General features: G+C 37.1%; 2 protein-coding genes across 7 annotated transcripts in view; one reads left to right on the top strand and one right to left on the bottom strand.

The window, feature by feature from the left end:
• The window catches only part of LOC131674061 (protein roadkill-like), a 55,229-nt gene extending 42,571 nt beyond the window's left edge, over positions 1–12,658 (bottom strand). For 3 of the 6 annotated variants that reach the window (XR_009302774.1, XR_009302775.1, XM_058952542.1), the window contains exons 1-3: positions 12,011–12,443; positions 11,071–11,207; positions 1,107–1,263 (exon numbers count right to left, since the gene is read on the bottom strand). The gene's annotated coding sequence lies outside the window, so the exon portion shown is untranslated. Of the gene's footprint in view, positions 1–1,106; positions 1,264–11,070; positions 11,208–12,010; positions 12,444–12,529 lie in introns of those variants that run through there. The other 3 variants (XM_058952541.1, XM_058952543.1, XM_058952544.1) reach the window with 3 other exon arrangements.
• Positions 12,659–12,748: 90 nt separating this feature from the next.
• Positions 12,749–14,905, top strand: LOC131674060 (uncharacterized). Its single transcript, XM_058952539.1, has 3 exons — positions 12,749–12,917; positions 13,053–13,183; positions 13,277–14,905. The coding sequence occupies exon 3, from the start codon at positions 13,333–13,335 to the stop codon at positions 14,515–14,517; it is 1,185 nt and encodes a 394-aa protein (XP_058808522.1). The 5' UTR covers positions 12,749–12,917; positions 13,053–13,183; positions 13,277–13,332; the 3' UTR covers positions 14,518–14,905.
• The last annotated feature ends 3,260 nt before the right edge of the window (positions 14,906–18,165 follow it).

An 18,165-nucleotide genomic window follows, 5' to 3' on the forward strand; every position in this document is an offset into this window, starting at 1 on the left:
TCAAAATGTAATCGCTAAATGCTCATTAGTGCAATTGCGCTGCTATAACGATATAACGGTATGCAGCTAGGCGGCACTCGCAACTATCCACTTAACGAATCGCCAAACTAGCTGACCGACCGTCTCCGCAAGTTCGTTTTTTTTTGTATATTCCTTCGAGTGCAGGTTAAAAGCACGGTCTAAGACCTGAATAAGCAACGCCAATTTGAATACCTAAAAAGGCGCCGGCTGGAGAGCGCAATTGCGTCCCTCTCCCGCGCTCGAAAGAAAGCTCGTTTCAACGCTGACGCAGGTATCCCCCATTTCGCCATGGATAAAATGTTAGAGGCTCGCGCCTCGTGATGCACACCTCTTCTCTCGCCGCCCTCGCCGTCTCGTCGTCATCGCAGCCGTTAAGACCACAGGCAGTAGCAACAGCAGCAGCAGCAGCAGCAGAGAAGCGCTTTTCGGAATAATTTAATTAGCGAGCGCCGCTTGTGAGTGGAGTGGCTGCCTGCTGCTGCTGCTGCTGCTGCTGCGTCCCGTGGGTTTAATAGCGACTCCTCTCTCTTTTGCGTTTGCTATTCCCCTTGGGAGGAGACGCTAGACTCGCTCGATCGGTTTAACGAGGATGATCGTCGATGTCTTCGCTTAATGAGCACGCGAGAGAACTCGACGTTACTATACGTGTGGCCCGCGCGAGCCTCTCTGACTTCTCGAGAGATGTCTCGAGGATATTGAGGATGTTGGTAGACATTGAATTTACTTGATTGGACTAGCTGACGACTTCATCTGATTTGGCTAATAGCTTTAGTTGTCGGTTTAATTCTATATTGTTGCCAATTTCCCTAATTAACGATTTGATCGAATTTAGCAATTTTGTATATTGTTTAGTAAACAAGTGGTTCAATTGAGATTTAATTTTACTGGAAAAGCGATTACTAGATTTTTTCAATATTTTAAAAGCAATATTTTAAATTAAACGCATACATTAACAAAAGTTCGTTTCGTTGGTATTGTAAATATGAGTTGTTATTTTAATAATTTCGCCAGAAAATATTCAGAAAGAACATTTCAATTTACGATTTTAGTAAATGTATAAAAAAGTCGATTTTGTTCAATTCTACCTGTTTGGAGCTTAAAAGCTGAAATACTTAGTCTCGCTTTGTCCAGTTTCAGATAACACAATTATCGCTTAGGTGCGGCGCACTCTAAACTAATTTTCCAACTGTTACTCCACGCACCTGCCACACCGACTCTCTGTGGGGTCCATTGAAAACTTTTCTGCAGACAAAGAGAAAATCAAATTGACTAAATTAAAAAGATTACTTCTCGACACTTTCATCAACATTTTTTTCGAGTGCGAAATTTGCTAGAAATTCACACGATCGATTTAAAAATTTATTCTTTAGTAAATAAATTATTATTATTCCCTTAGCGGCAATAAAATTTTCTTTTCTACTGTATAATTAATCATTTCACAAAGACGTCGTACTGCGCAATTGGTAGGTGTACCGCTAAAACTTCTCGGTAAAAACGATTCATGGAGACTAATTCCACGATGTTCTCAACGTTTTACTTTCGCTCTGCCAAGCACAACAAAAACTTTTCGCAAACTTTCAACTTCAAACGAGGAGACGGAATAGCGCGCGCTCGTGCTAAAAAAAATAGAATATAATCGCGGGAGACATAACATTGCCACAGCGGATTTTCAGTGGTCCTTTGAGCTCCCAAATGTAAATGGCAATTTTCGAAGTTTTTGCCTGTCTCTGTACTCAGTCCATTCCCGAGGTAACGAGATCCGGTGGGGCAAAAAAAGTTAAACTTTTAATTAAAAAGTAACTGTGAGCGCGTGAGCGAGCTTTCAAGTCCATCCCTTCGCGAGGGGGAAGGGGTCAGAAGCGCGACAGTTTGATTGCGCCAAAGGGAGAGTTTTTGACCTCTTTGTCACCAAGTTCAGAGATTCCACCCCCCCCCCCCTGCCCCTCTCACTCTCTTTCTCTTATTATTTACGTGAAATCGATCTTTGCGCGACGATTATTTGGTGGCCATTCATCCTTCACTCGTACTTGTTATAACAAGTCGCAAGCTTCTTCGTCAAAGCTTTGCATCGGATATCTTTCATTGGTAAGCTTTCAAAGTAAATCTCATTTTTTTATTAATAACTTTCTTTCAATAAATCACGAAAATGTTTCCTTCTAAAGAAGCTTGACACATGTTGCTTATATTTCTTTTGATTTCATGAAGAACTTTAAAGTACAGAAGTAATATTCGATATTAATGCACGAATAAATGCAAATTTCATGAAACATATTTAATAGCCTTCTCTAAAAAATTTACTACCGTTGACAGATCCATCATTGGTAATTTTTATTTCAATTTTTCATATAAACTAATTGAACCAAGAAAAATGTCTCTGCCAGTTTGCAGATTATTAGATTCGTAATGTCAAACGTAAATTGTTCAATGCCTTCATATTGGAACACATTTCACCCGTGCTTATAATACTCAAAAATGAACATTATGCAGAAAAGTATCGAGGATAAAGAAAAGAATAAATGAAGTACAGAAATGAATCGCTTGACGGATTTCGAGGCTCAATACGAATTTGCTTTGCAAATTGCACAAAAGCATCGCCGAATATGAAGCTCAAATCCCTTCAATTCGCCAAGGTTTAGGAGAGAAAACAAAGGATTTTCCTTGCGGACAAAGGCGCCGATACAATCCTTGCCCCCTTCTCTCATGAAGATGAAAAATCGCGCGGCGTCGAGATTAATTTCCGTTCAACGGCGGGGCGGCAGCAACGCGTGGCTTCGTTAAACTCGTCTCACTGTCGCGTGATTAATTGAGCCGCTCTGTCATACACTCTCGCTTTCTTTCGTCGCTTCTCGTATGAATAATTTCGTCGCTTAACCCCCCCTCCCCCCGCCCCGCGCATCTCGCTTTTTCTCTTGCGTGCGAATAATTCAGCGCCGGCTGCTCGTAGTAAATGTATCGCGCAAGTTGTAGAGATCTTGTGTGCTGCACGCACGCAATGTCTTCGTTTTCATCGTCTCGTCCCCCTCTGTTCACTTTTCGCCTCCCTTCTCTCTTTCCCTGTTATATGTAGCTTCGCTCGTGCAGTCTGCTTTTCTCGTGACCGAGACTACGTCTGTTGATTACATTTCAATTATTCGGAGGCTTCAGCTATCGAAGTGGTTTATGAGACTATTAAAATTGACTTTTATAGCGTATGCAATTTTCGCTCTTGAAGTTTCAAAAATTTATTGTGTTCATCTTGCCCGGGTCTCTCCTATATCCGAATAAAGTGAATAAATACAGATAGCATATTCTGTTTGAAGTGAATAATCAATGGTCATTTGTGAGTGAACAAAATAGTTGGCTTAAAGAACCTGACTGATTTACATGAGAGGCCTTCAAAGAGTTGGCACTACTGAAAATGTTCCATTGATAGTTAATGAAATTTATTAAATTTTAATTATTCAATCGCTTTTAATAAAATCAGTGATTTCCACTATATGAGTCCATAGAAACTCAATTGCTTTTAATCAAATTTAATCGTAGTCACAACAAATATGAAAATCTACAATTAATTTCAGTACTATTTAATCACTTTTAATATTATTTTAAATAAATTTTAATCCTTTTTAATATAACCAATTATTCAATCAGATTGTATTTTATAGTTTTTAATATTTTCCAATACATTTCAAAAGAACGAACAAATCAATCGTATTTAATTTAACAATTTTATTAGTACTTTATCTAATAGTACAGGAAAGCAGATTTTTGTTTAAGGGAAGCGAGAAATTCGTGGAAAACACGAATATAAACGCACCTTTTTCACCGAAAATGCGGGAATGTACTGTGCGCACGATGAGTTGGGTTGAAATTAGTATATATAACGATACAAGTGCGGAAAAGTAGATTCTCATCTGGTATGGAAAAATACACAAGACGAGAATAGAACTATAAATTTAAACTTTTTATTTGAAATTTATTTTCATATTTATAATGGTAGCGTGAAGTAATAAATTAAATAAATTGAAACTTAGGATAAAATAAATCGAAGAAAATAAATAAACTAAAAAATAATTTTATTTTAAAGATAAATTAAACAAACCTTATGTATATTGTAAAAAAGATACAAAAAGGCAGAGTTAAAAGTATATGCTTCTTGATTGAAGGTAATGTTCGTTCTATTTAATGATGCAATGACTCACGCAGCTGCCTTCCTCGTCGTGATTGCTAGAAGTCATGATAGAGAAAGTAAGTAACCTTTCGTCCTTTCCTTATTGTCGTTGTATTCTGTCTGTATGTTTTGCTTCGGTGTAGCCTTTACGTCGAAAACATCAAAACATTTCTTTTTTGGAAAAGTAATGAAATCGCAACTCGACGAAAAATAATTTTATTGTTGTTTAAAGTTGTTTATTTTCAGGTGAGTATATTTGTGGATTGTCTGGCAATCGATTGTGAAATTGTTACTGTCGTGTTTCAAGTGACCATACATAATATTAGCGAGCTTGAACCATGAGAATAATGTACATTTACCATTTAGATTAAAGTATAATAATAACTCAAATAAGATTTACACTTATACGATCATATCTTATGTAAAATACAAGTGATGTATCAGTATGTTATATTCCCAGAAGCATTAATGATTATTTAAAAATGTGTTTTAAAACGAAAAAAAGATCAGAACACGATAACATTAATAGAAAATTACTAAAAGAACTACCTCTAAAAGCAAAAAGATTCATTATAGTGATAAATACAATATTTTGACTATCTTATTTTCCAGCTGTATGGAAAATAGCAACAATCGTACTTATCCCAAACCGGGCAAGTTATCTGAACTTATTTCGTCTTACAGATCAATCAGTCCACTTCCTACATTCTCAAAAGTTCCCGAAAAAATAATAATCAAAAGGCTAAAGAAAATTTTGCTGGAATAAAACATTATACCAGATCATCAATTCAATTTTTGTAACAATCACGTTACAGGAGCAAAAACGAACAGAGTAATCACTAAACTCCGGAATATTTTTGAAAAAAATAGATATCGTAAGTCATTATGTCTCGTCGCAGCCCAAGCATTCGATAATAAACTTCTACCAAAACATTTCCATCTACTTTAAATAAATAATTGAAAAATAAATACTTCAAATAAATAACAAAGCCACTGAACTACGTCCAATAAAAGCCATTTCTGAAAGAAAGTGTTTTGGTCCTATAATATATTTAATTTACACCCATGATTTGATTAACACCCATCCTCTAACCATGAAAAATATTAAAATCGCCATTTATACAAATGACACAACTATTTTATCGTCATACTCACATGCAACAATGGCCTTTTATATAATATGAAGAAATATATAGATAAAGTTATGGTTCAAACAACGAAGAATAATATTGAACGAAATAAAGTTAATTCGAGAAGAAACTTGTCCTCGAGTACATATAAGCAACAAATCAATTCTTCAAGGAGACAAAGCTAAACACCTTGGGGTGTTATAACCAGGAGCAAATTTTCAAGAATTATTTGTAAGTGCTCGACTTAATCAAATAAGATGAAATTAAATCATCGCAAGTTTCTAGCACCACAGGGGACAGACCCTTTGTCCTGGGCGTAAAGTGGAGACGAATTCAAATTTACGGTTGACGATTTAACCTGAAAAATGAGTAAAAATACGTTACATATCCCGTAAAAACGTTAAACTAATAGATCTCAGACATTTTTGTTTTCAATGAATTTTTACAGAAATCTATAGTTTTAGAGAATATAAACATAACAACTAAATTATAAATCAAGCAAATTGACTGAATTTATATTTATGTGAATAAAAATCATTAAGTTGAAAAAATATCGTGTTTTAGCTATCACTTTGTTTAATAAACCAATATTTAGATAAAGCAAAACATTTATTTTTAGTTTAGTTATTAAGGTTAAGTTATATCGATGTATAAAGAATTTATGTATCTTTTGTATTTATATAACATTTGTGTATCTTCGATTCATTTTAACTTTTAATAAAAATCGATTATCCTTATATTCGTATATTTTTCCTTAAAAATTTTAGGTTAAAATTAAAATTATTTTGCGATATATATTGTTTTATATATATTCGGTATACATCGAACGAAACAATTTATGTCTTTAATATTAACATAATTCTTTTTGAGAAATCACTGTAACCTCTTGACTCGGATGACAAAATATTACTTCGCACAGTAACGCCAGCGAGTTGTATCATTTATAATACTTTGTTTTGTAAATGACAATATCAGCTTAAATGGCGGTTATTTAAATGTGCGTCTTTTATTGTGGGTAGAATATTTTGTTCGCTCGGAGTCAATAATCGAGAGTCTGCTATTACTTCGATCTTAGAGTGTCACTCGGCAAATAAAGGTATAGCGATACATGATCCTTATATTGTTTATTCTAATCTTTTGGATACGCTTGTAAACGCCATTTATGATTTTTTTATCGTATGATATCGAAAATACTGATCGTACGTAATATCCCCCATTCTTTCACAACCGGTGAAAAACTATTCGATCTTATATTGAAAACTTGATGTTTTTTGTTGTAAATTGGCTTTCGCTAATCCTAGATTAATTTCGAAGTATTTATACAATACTGTCGAATATTTTGGAGATATTTGTGTTCACGTTCGTTAATAATACGGCTGTAGGCTTACAATTTTTTTTAAATATTAAAAAATCATTGTCCAACTTTCTCCAGTAAGTATTTGAACGAATATTTTACATTTACTTCTTACGAATATTATAAATATAATAAATACATTGTTATATCATCAAAGAAACTCATACTTATATATGAGAAAAGTATATCTGTACATCGTTCATCGCATTTGCAGATTTTTTTTTCACTCGGCTCACCCTCTAATCACTTCTTCGTCTCGCTCGTATTTTCGTTCCGCGTCTTTTCCTCTCCACGGCCCTCGATTCGCCACAAGCAGTTTTCCCTTATCACGTGCCAGCCACAATCAAGCGTATCCATTTCGCGCGCGGAGCCGCAATTAATTGGCTTTCATTTTTCATGTACAAATGGGATTAAAAGACAAATTGATTTACCAATTAGGCAGAGAGAGAAAGCGAGAGAGTGCGTTTTCTGATCTGCTTCTCCTTATGCTTCAATAATGTATAAGGGGAGGCCTGACTAATGTGCTACGTGCCTTACTTTTTCTTCCTCATTCTTTAGCTTACCGTTTATTTAATTTCTGCTGTCGGAGAGATTTTTCGATCGTGAAGTATCCGTAAAAATCTTGTTCTATATTGCACAAAATTCATTGTAGTGATAGTTCTTGTTGTCAATTAAAATTAATGTATAACTTTTATGTTTTTGTATCTCTGCTATACTGGAGGCTATACAATCTGTACCATGCTCAAATTGAACGATACTTCCGAATATTAGCTTGTACTTGATGTAATACTCTGCATAAAAGTAATAATTTATTCTAATTCATATCTACTGTTACTTTTTTTCTGTTCCCGTGACTTGGACATCCATACTCAATACATTAAACATTCATTCAAATTGAATATTTCATTCATTTTTCATTATCAGAACGGCAATTAAAGAGTAATTTACACAAACAAAAAAAATTAGCAAAGCTACTAATTGGGAATTTTGAATTAAAATACTTTGATTATAAGAATAGAAGGTAATACTTATAAGAATTAAAAATATAAATTATTTCTGTTGTGGCATCATTACGTTATTGACGTATTTTGAAATATCGGAATTTTTGTTTTGTACGACGATATGAATAATGGCACGTTCTGAAAACTCTACGCATCAAGCCTTACGTGACTAAATAAATATTATTTTGCCCGCAATTAAGTCTGCATTTGTTCTTCGGTAAGAAGTTGGCAGAGGTGGATAATGAATACCGTTTTCGAAAATTCATTCCGTCACGGCGGCTTGCAAACGGTCACGTCGGCTTGTTCACCAAATTCGCTCGAGCAACCTGATAATCACTTTCCATTTGTTGGACGATCGCGCGCAAACCTGGTGGCGCCAGGTTGGGGGCGCGGAGAGCGCAAATTGGAGAATCAGCGCCGACGAGAGGACTTTTGTTTTGATTGCCGTGCGCGCGCGCCAAATTATGCGCCGAAAAATTACGACGAGAGAGAGAGAGAGAGAGAGAGAGAGAGCAGATAGGAGAGAGAGAGAGAGCAGAGAGGAGAGAGAGAGACAGAGAGAGACAGAGAGAGAGAGGAGAGAGAGGAGAGAGAGAGAGACAGGAGAGAGAGAGAGAGGACAGAGAGGAGAGAGAGAGAGAGAGGAGAGAGATGAGAGGAGAGAGAGAGAGAGAGAGACAGAGAGGAGAGGAGTAGAGAGAGAGAGAGTAGAGGAGAGAGAGAGAGAGGAGAGAGCGAGGGAGAGAGAGAGAGAGAGAGAGAGGAGAGAGAGAGAGAGAGAGCGTAAACTAAAGGCAAGGCTTTGACGACGAAAAGGCGACGAAGAGGGAAAAGCCCACGCGTCTTGAAATAAAGTTTGCTTCTGCCTCACGACAGAGAGAGAGAGAGAGAGAAAGCAAGACGGAGGGAAGTTAAATGCCTGCAAGGGCCTTTCGGCACGAGTCCTCTCATCTGAGCTTTCAAGCGCGACTTGTACAGAAGGGGAGCGGAGCTTCCCTAACGACTACTACAGGTTCGATTAATTTTACGGGATGATCACTTCTGCAGTCGGGGAGAGCGAGCGAGCGAGAGAGAGAGAGAGAGAGACGAGTTTCTCTCTTGTCTTTATTGATTCATCGCGGATTTAAAAGTTTTCAGTAAACGTCCGCCTTAACAATCAATTTAAAGCGCGTTTTACAAAACATTCCGATTAAAAAGCGAGACACAGCTCTGTAAGCGCCTATACGATATTCACCGCTAGGGAAATTTATTTAATCGGCGAGCTTCTTCTCTAACAGTGTATAGTCGTGAATATGGATGAGCTAAGAAGTAATTTGGAAACATATAATGCTGCGCGCGCGCCCGAATGCAAATAAATTCAAATTTTCTCACGGTCTTCTTCTTTGGAATACTAAGCATCGTAGTAGAAAACTTGGTCTGACTATTTGAGTGTTCCGAAACGTAAATCAAAACATAAAGCGGGCTTCATCCAATCGCCAATTACAAATATACGCGCGCGTAAACTTTTACCTCCCTCATCCCAGAATCAATATCCATTACCACCCCGAGGGGCAGTTAGAATAATATACGCGAAGCTTCCGGCATAATAGCAAAGGCCCCCTAATCGTCGAACGATCGTCCCTGGAAAGTCTGCGGCCTATCAAGGAAATATGTAAACGCGATTGCGGGCGTAACCGTTCGTTATAGCCGACGACCGTCGTCCGTACTCGGCGAAACCCTTCCTCGCGCAAGAAGCCAGCGAGAATCAATCGGCGGCCTCGTTGTCCGCAGATCGGCTTCGGTCTGGCGCTCTGGCTCGCGTCCAATCTCCTCAGCGACATCAAGCGCGCTGACGTTTCTCCTTTAATTTCGCGCTCGGCGCCGCGACGAGAGCGGCTCGCGCAACGTGGCCGCTCTGTGTTTGCTCTGCTTTATTAGAAACGGCCGAGGGCCGTCGTCCGAGCTTTTCGCCGCATTTCTTCGTTATTCTTTTCGTGTGTTTCGTCTGGGGAGCAACGATTCTTCTTGCGCTCCATCTGTAACTTCGCCTATACGTTGTGCCTATCGTTCGTCATCCATTCAAAGATTTATGACACTTCGTATCCGATCGACGCGCATTTTATTTATGGAGATTCAAGAGACATAAACGGACATCATTGCCCAGATCGACGACCCCTTACCTCCGCTCTCCGTATAAACTCTCGCAGCAACTAGTTGGCAGAGTTTTCCGCGCATTTCTGAGAGGCGGCTACAGAGCAACTTGTCGCACGAGCGAGCGCGCCGCAAAGTCCAAATTTACGAGGTGCGATATGTGCGCGTCGCGGCTCTATAGCGTAATTCGCGAAAATAATCGACTCTGGCAATAGACAAGACTCGGGTAACATTAAACTAACTTGTTTATTGCGAGAGACTCGTCGCCGGCGGCGTGTTATAAAACCGGACCCTCCGAAATTTAGCGCTCGTCAAGCGGCGAGCCATTAAATTGCGCCGGGCGCGCCGTGGCGAGTTTGTTTGCGTTACGGTATTTCCATATCAAACGAACTAAAAAATTCGCTCCAGAAAAAAAAAAAAAAAATAATGCAACATGAAATGGAAAATTATAAATGGAATTGTATACTTGCAATCGCAGTGCTGTGCATTAAAAGCCATGTGAATGCTTCATAAAATATTACTTGAAATTTTGACTTATTTTTATTGAATTTAAAATTACTTACAACGTAAACATATTCGTAAAACAATCTGATTGACTTTGAAACAAGCAAAGAGGCCCGAGCATTAGAAAAAAATGGTCACGTTGTTTTAAAAGTGATATCAGTATGCACAGCAATAAAATGCGTGCTTGTAACGTACAACTCGGGCAAACGAGATAGATTACGGAGGCTGCAAGAGGTAATCGAAATTAGATAATTGGAATAGCCCTTGAACTTGACGTAGAAGTCATCGACTGCAGTCTAGCTCGCGGCGAGAATCGTAGCGTGTCCACCCCCTAATTTTCACGGTGCGTTGGTCGTATAACCCCACAACGCGTTTCGCAATTCATCTCCTCGGCGAGCGGAGAAACGCGCGCGCTCGTAATTTTATGGTCAGCCGTAATCGTTTCGCGCGAATTATTAGGGGAGATGCCGCGGGAGAGTTTGCAAAATTATCTCCCGCACCTCTTTATGGCAGTTCGGCTTTATTAGCTGTCGTTAAGCTACGACGTTGCCGGCAATGTCACGGCTCGTGGAGCAAGTTTCCTGGTGTAAAGAAGAAAACGAAGGACCAGAGCTTGACGAAGGGTGAGACGACGACGTTGCGCTAATTGGACGCATTAGGCACGCGCCTCGAAAGCCAAGTTAGGATTTTTTTTAGAGCTCGTTCGGGAGCTTCAATTCATTTAAAAAGTTTTAAAACGCTGCCGATGATTTCGCTCTTTATTTATAAAAGTTTTCATACTCAACAATATCTCTCCTCGTTCTCGCTATCAAGCTGTTTTAGGCATAATTCTGTCCAGCGGACCTCAATGTGTAGACAGGTCAAAATTTACTTCCTTATCAAATGATTTTCAACTCTTGAACTCAGAGACCGCTTTTCTGAAACAACATACAATCGATTAATCTTAATAAACGTTTTTTAATAATTGTAAAAAGATTATTTAAAAACTTAACAATGGATATAAATTGAAAATTACAAAATTTCGATGCAGTGAAAGCTGTTTGTCTCTTTGGATACTATACAAATTGAAAGTTTACGGTATCTTCGTTTAATTTTTTAGTATTTTCAGCGCGAATGATCGTGAAGTTTTTACACTGTATGCATATGTAATTTTCTTGATCGAAGCTTGCCGACGATATGATGGTATGCACTATTTTTAATAATTCTGAATTCATTAGAGCGCAACAATTTATTTATTTTTCAATTGATACTTGCGGTATAAATAAAAATATAAGTTTTCATACGAAACAACTAATGTCCATGGGTAGTATAACGCATTTATGCACGAATACAGCTGCGTATAGACGTTCGGGTACGTCACAATGCATGTTTTTCAAAACAAAATAAACTACTGAGTCTTGACCCATCAGTTGAGTCCTATGTTTATTATGTTACTCTGTCATTAAATGTCCTACTTCTATTCAATTCGGTACGGTGTTAGGTCTTGCCTGGTTTATTGAGTTGTGCACAATTCTGTTGCTTGGTTGCTATCGGTTTCTAGTAGGTTGAACAATAAAGACTAGATAAGACATGACCGTCCCGAATAGAGAAATAGGACGTTTGATAACAGAATGATATAATAAATAAAAGTCTCGAGTGATGAGTCCAGACTTAGCAAACTAAAGAAGCAGGATATTTTCATTTGACTATAATCCCAACGACATGAAAATTTTATACCAACCTCATTCTAGAATAATAAATTGATCCGCCTAGTTTCGTGGGTACTTTCGTAACATTACTGAAAAGTCTTTTCGAGTCGAAACGTTTGTCTAAAATGATTCAAACGCTTTCAAATGATGGTATGGACTTTAACCTTGGTAAATGTATGAAACAGCTGTTCTCTTCAAACTAATCCAAACACATTTGTTCAGTATAATAATAGTGCTATTTCTGACGGGTGCGCAAAGGTTTTTTTGACGAAACGAAAAATTTACGACACGTAACAGCGACGAGTGGCGAGTTCTGTAACGAGTTTCGTCAAACAGCTCTATCACATCAGTTGTAGACAGTATTTTTCCGCATGAGAGCCGGACACTAAATGCTGAAGGTGTGATTTGGAGGTTAGAATGCGGAAAAGTAATAACAAAAACATAAATATTATTATAATAGAAATTTAGGTATTAGGTAATTTTTTTTTTGAAAAATCATTATCGCTTGGTAAATAGTCGACTTTCTCTTTAAAAGATTTATATGAACAAACTAAAGGCGTTTCCCGAATTTTAGTAATTAGTCAACGGGATCCAGCCAAGAAAGTCACTGTGCACGCGTAATTTTTCCTATTTTTACTAATGTTTGCAATGCTTCCGATTCAAAAGAAATCCAGTTGTTGGTTTACTACTTGTAACGATCTCTAGCGAAGACTGATCGTTAAAACGATCGCAGCGCATGGAGTCAAAGGCGGCAAATCGTTTATTTGTGCCGTGTTCCACAAGATTCCGACAGTGTGTTCCGCGATTGGACTTTCTATGAGCAACAGGACTATGTCTTTAAGTGGAAAATATCCGAAATTATAATTTTCGTGTTATTAAGTGTTAAAATAAATTTTCAAATGTGTCACACTCGCAGAAAATTATTGTGAAAAAGAAAGAGTAAGCAAACATAACCTTATTGTTGATGGTTTAGTTTTCGACATTTTTAACATTGAATTAACGTTATAAAAAGATTTACTGTTACATTAACTTTACAGAAAATTATAAAATTTCGTACATATTATATTTTTCTAGCCTTGGTGGTGCACAATGATCTTCAAAATAACTGCATGACGTAACACTCATTTAAAGGCAAGCAAACGTTAAACGAATTCAGTGGTTCAAGTTGTGTACCGATTTTGTTTTCTTGTAACTGTTTTAATCAGGTAAACATACGAAGAGTAGAAATCAGATGTAGAATTGAGTAGTGTTCGTCTTTTTATTATCATAGTATTAATGTACGCATCGATTCGTTATAGGTACATATAATCGATTTACGAATCTAGGAAAATTTTTTAACCATTGTAACATTAAAATGAACTGTAATACGGAAAATCAAGATGAAGGCGACGTTAGCGATTCGGTCAGTGCTGTGAATGTTGGAAAAATTTTGAAAGCTGATCAAGAGTCTCAAACATACTTTTTAAGTTCTTGCGCTGAACAAACAACTTTTATTTGTAATAGATATATTTACGTGACTTCTAACTTCGCTGATTCTGAAGTTCAAGCTGAAATATCCGAAATCGATGTTCAAAATATTAGGAATAAGAAACAAACTAAAGATGTAGAGATACAATGTTATTCGTCATTGGCACACTTTATAGATACACTAATTGATTCTAATGAGATTACAAGTGAGACGAAGCAGAAACTGTCAGGTTTTCTTCGCTTTCGTTCTATTGCAACTGATGCAAAATTAGAAATTATGGTTGGAGTCAATTGGGCTATTTTTGATTTCTTACTAGCGAAAATTGTAAATTCACCGAATGAATTTAAACTAAGAAAAGAATATATACTTATGATTTTTTTAATGAAAATAAAAAGTGGGTGGACTTTTGCAAACCTAGGAAAATTCTTAAAGTTAAATGAGACAATTACTTTCAATATATTTTTGTCAACTTTGGAATGTTTGAGCACGTTATCTAGATATTTAGTAAAGCGTCTAAATACATCTGTTCTACAAGCTAAATTGACCAAAAGTTTAAATCTAAGCTCTCGTGTTATCGTAGACTGCGTTCTATTCGAAATTTCTATTACATCTTATTTGGACAAACAGATTCTCTGTTACTCTAATGAAAAACAATATTACAGTATAAAAGTATTAATTGGAGTCTCGCCATCAGGATTTATCTGTTTTAAATCGAAAGCAGCCGGTGCTACAGTGACTGATTATCAAATAATTGTTGATTCACAATTGTTTGATTTTTTAGAAGATGATGATGTAATTTTAGCGGATACGTGTTTTCCCGAAATCAAATCTGACATTTATGCAAGTGGTAAACGTATCTCACTTCTTACGCGTACATTGCCGAAAGAAAATTCAGAATTTTCGAAACAAAAGGCAGATATAATTAACATTTTTACAACAACCGTAGAGCGTCTTAAATCGTATCAAATTTTATCTAGAATTCCAGAAGATATGCTCTCTCATATCGATAAAGTTATTGATGTAGCTTGTGTCTTAATAAATTTACAAAGATGTACTGTCTTATATCGATAAAATTATTCATGTATTATAGCTTGTGTCTTAATTTACGGGGACCAATGTTTTCTAATTCAAAGGTGTAAGAAATGTAATTAAAAACAGCTTTATCACACATTAGAGTTCTTTATTATTGTTTATTTATCGATATTGAGTAATCACATATTAATAACTGTGAAATCTCACATTTTATGAGATACCGATTGCATACTCTAAATTACGAACATAAATATATCTATCGCACTTTAATTATTTCAATATCATACTTTTGTCAAATTACACTCTTTGAAAATGTATATCCAGTTTTATCTAATGTACCTACCGTATCGTAAAGATACATAGTACATTTTCTACCAACAGACTGATTATAACTGTATTTTTTGTAATTCTAAATTGTACAAGAATATATTTTTATGAATTTTTTAATCATTCATTTTTTAAGTAACTTGTGTAATATAATTTCAAATCAGTATAATAGTATTCTGGTGAATTTCGAATCAAATGTATTCGGAATGTTTTCCGGACAGCTGAGTGCCGCATTTCGACGAAGAAAATCGAAATGATCAGCATAAAAAATTGCCCACAAAAAAGCCCATGTACAGCGCTGCGCCAAAGACGAATGGAAGCCTTTATAGGGCGAGACAGCCAGATCGAGTTATCGTAATGAACTTACTAGCCTCTCGAAGCTTTATGGCTAAATAGATGGGTGAGTGTGCGACGACGACCCCACCGCCATCCCTCGGACTGCGAAAATCTTTTTTACGCGATTTCGCAAGCACAAAAAAAAGGGACAATTGCCGCGCTGCTGCTGAGCATTGATTCCGAAATGGCTTTGTAATTCCATTGGCGAATCCGATTTAGTCGGTTCCCTTTGATCTGAACTAATTTTCAAACTGGACATATCCACTTTCACGCTATTTTGAAGATGTAAAGATTTGAGATGGGATTTTCGGGTGCATTATGCTGCATGGACGCACGTTCAGTGAAAAGGCTTTAGAAACGGAATAGCGTAACATTTCCCATTAAATATTCTTTATTTATGTACTCTACACTAATATTTCGAAGTCATATTATTAAAACATATCTGTAATGTAAAATAAACAAAGCTACACGGTTTTCGTTCGAATATTTTCTTTCGTGAAACGTACGGTAAATCAGCGATACTTGAAAACTAAAATGTCACCGTCGATCCTCGCTCGCTGGCAATAAACCATATTTCAATCTCGCATCGCAAAATGCCAGCAGTCGTAAAAAAAAGTCGCAGTCCTATAAAAATCAACTTCATTGCTCCATGACGCATACAGATTACGCCGTCTATGCGGCAGTGTTTCAAAAATTCACGAAAAAAAAGAGATGAAAGAGAGAGTGAGAGAGAGAGAGAGAGAGAGAGAGAGAGAGAGAGACGTTTGTGATGGATGGAGCTCCTACTCGGCATCGGATTCACATTCACTGCAGCAGAGAGTGTAGCCGCGCGACAGGCGCGCCTCTTTTGCTGTACACCCGACGAAATGATTGGCGCCCGCGCGCTGTGTGCCGATGGTTTTCAACGTTATGAATGCCATTGGAGGTACGGATTCAAATGCGGCTCGAGATGTACGTTTCTTTCTATTTTTTTCTTTCTTTTTTTTTCGCGCTGCTCTGAAGCGACAGCGGCGACGTGGTATGAATACTTTTGAATCTCGTGAATCGATGACTTCGATACGGCAATTTTAATGAATCTACTTTTCTTCGCGTTGAAGTGATAATGCGAGCGCGAGGATCTTATCATTACTCGAAATAATCTTTACACATATAGGCTTTCGAGCTAATGAAGTATTTGCGTCATGACGCGCATTCGTTTTAGCATTGGAAGACAGTACCTAGAAGCTGACTGGTCAATTATATACGAGTACAAATGTCTTGCGACATAGTCAAACGGTTTCATATTTATACTTGTTGAATAAATTCTCGAAATAACGAGTAACACTATAATATCCTTTTTTAAATTTCATTTTTATGAAGTATCACGAGATACGACAAAAAATATTAACATTAACGTTATATTTATCCAATCACGCATAATTTATTACTGCGCAATTTAAAGGCAAAAATGTCAAGAGCTTAAAAGTTAGAAAACAAAGTTGTCCTCAAAATGTGAAAATGTCCTGAAGCCGCCGATGTGTAATGTATTTCGAAAGAAAAAAAATGAAAATTTGGAAAGGAAGACGCGGCGATTTGGAGTTACTAAACCATTGACCATGAAGATAATTCGATCGCGTTACGCGCTCCACGGGCTTTTCGGCGTGGAGGGTAGCGTATAGCAAGCCAAAGCAAACAGAGAGTATATGTGTATAATCCGGAAAAAGGGCGGCTGTAACGGCTGCGGACGCAAGCGAAGCCTTGCGCGAGAGATTAGAAAGTGTACGGCGGAGGCAGCCACGGTCGCGCAAGCAACAATGCGGTGTACGGGCCGCCCTCTCGGCAGAAAGTTCGCGGAGCGAGGTGCGAAGCATCCTCCACCTTGACTTGTAAATTCGCGCGCGCCCTTTAGCCGCGGCCCGAAAGCCCTTTGAGGGGGATACTTGATGTATCGGAAATAAGACCGAAGTTATGGAGCTTTCGGGACGTTGTCGTCTCGACTCTCCTCGCTGCTGCGGCTTGGATGAGATCAACTCCCGGCTGTGCATCTTCCGAGCGCGAGGATCTTGTCTTATGAAATTCAATTGGGCACAGCACAGGGCTTTAGCGAGCTCTATCTTCGACGCCTGAAAACGCCCAGACGTTAACTTTCATTTCGTTAGATAAAGCACTTTCGCTGGGAGATCATGATCCAATGTGACGTAATTTTACGGTCAGAGAAACTTGACGTGCCTTCGAAGTCTTGTCAATTTTCGTTATTTAATGGTACAAGGCGGCTTCAAAATCAAATTCGTTTGCTGCAAGTCTCAACATGATTTTCTTGAACAACTAACCATATTTCATGGTATTATTTATTATTGCTTTTTTATGTTTCTGCGAAAATTCTTCAAAATTTGAGTACTTGAACGAAAATCTTGTTTTGACAGTCATTCCTTTGGTATAACAAATGTATATACCATTAGCGGTAATCAAGTTCACTGATAATTTACTATGACGATAATTAGATATTATATATGTATATTTATTTAGTCTAAATAGTTTAGAAAATTTTTACAGAAGTACATTTTCCCGAATTATGAGACAATTATTTTCCCACGTTTTTCTTTGAAACACAATAATATCTAAAACAATACTAAACCTTGTTAGCTTACCAGAAATAAGTTCTCTGAATTGCCTTGCACTAGGCTGCGGTTCAGTGAAGCAGCTTGTATTTTAATTGCTGTACTAAAATTCCAGCCACAAATTTTACTCAGTAATCCTATATAAGTGCTTCCGAAAACAATATACAGGTTCGTTCATTCGTGCAATGACATAGTTACTTAACTTCAAAGCAAATGTTTGGTTTTAACTTTCACTATTTTTTTTCCAGTTTCAGTAAATAAAAAAAAAATCTTATTTGTGAATAAAAAGTAAGTTTTTATAAACGACTGTGTTCAAAATAATTATTTTCTAGGTTCAGTTTCATTGTAAATTAAATTTTTACGAGCAATGTCTCAATGAAATTGGAATTTCCAAAAGTCAGTTTTCCAAATAATTCTTCGATATAAT

Source organism: Phymastichus coffea, unplaced genomic scaffold (assembly GCF_024137745.1).
Source record: "Phymastichus coffea isolate CEN01 unplaced genomic scaffold, Cenicafe_Pcof_1.1 PCOF00210, whole genome shotgun sequence".
NCBI classification, from domain to species: domain Eukaryota; kingdom Metazoa; phylum Arthropoda; class Insecta; order Hymenoptera; family Eulophidae; genus Phymastichus; species Phymastichus coffea.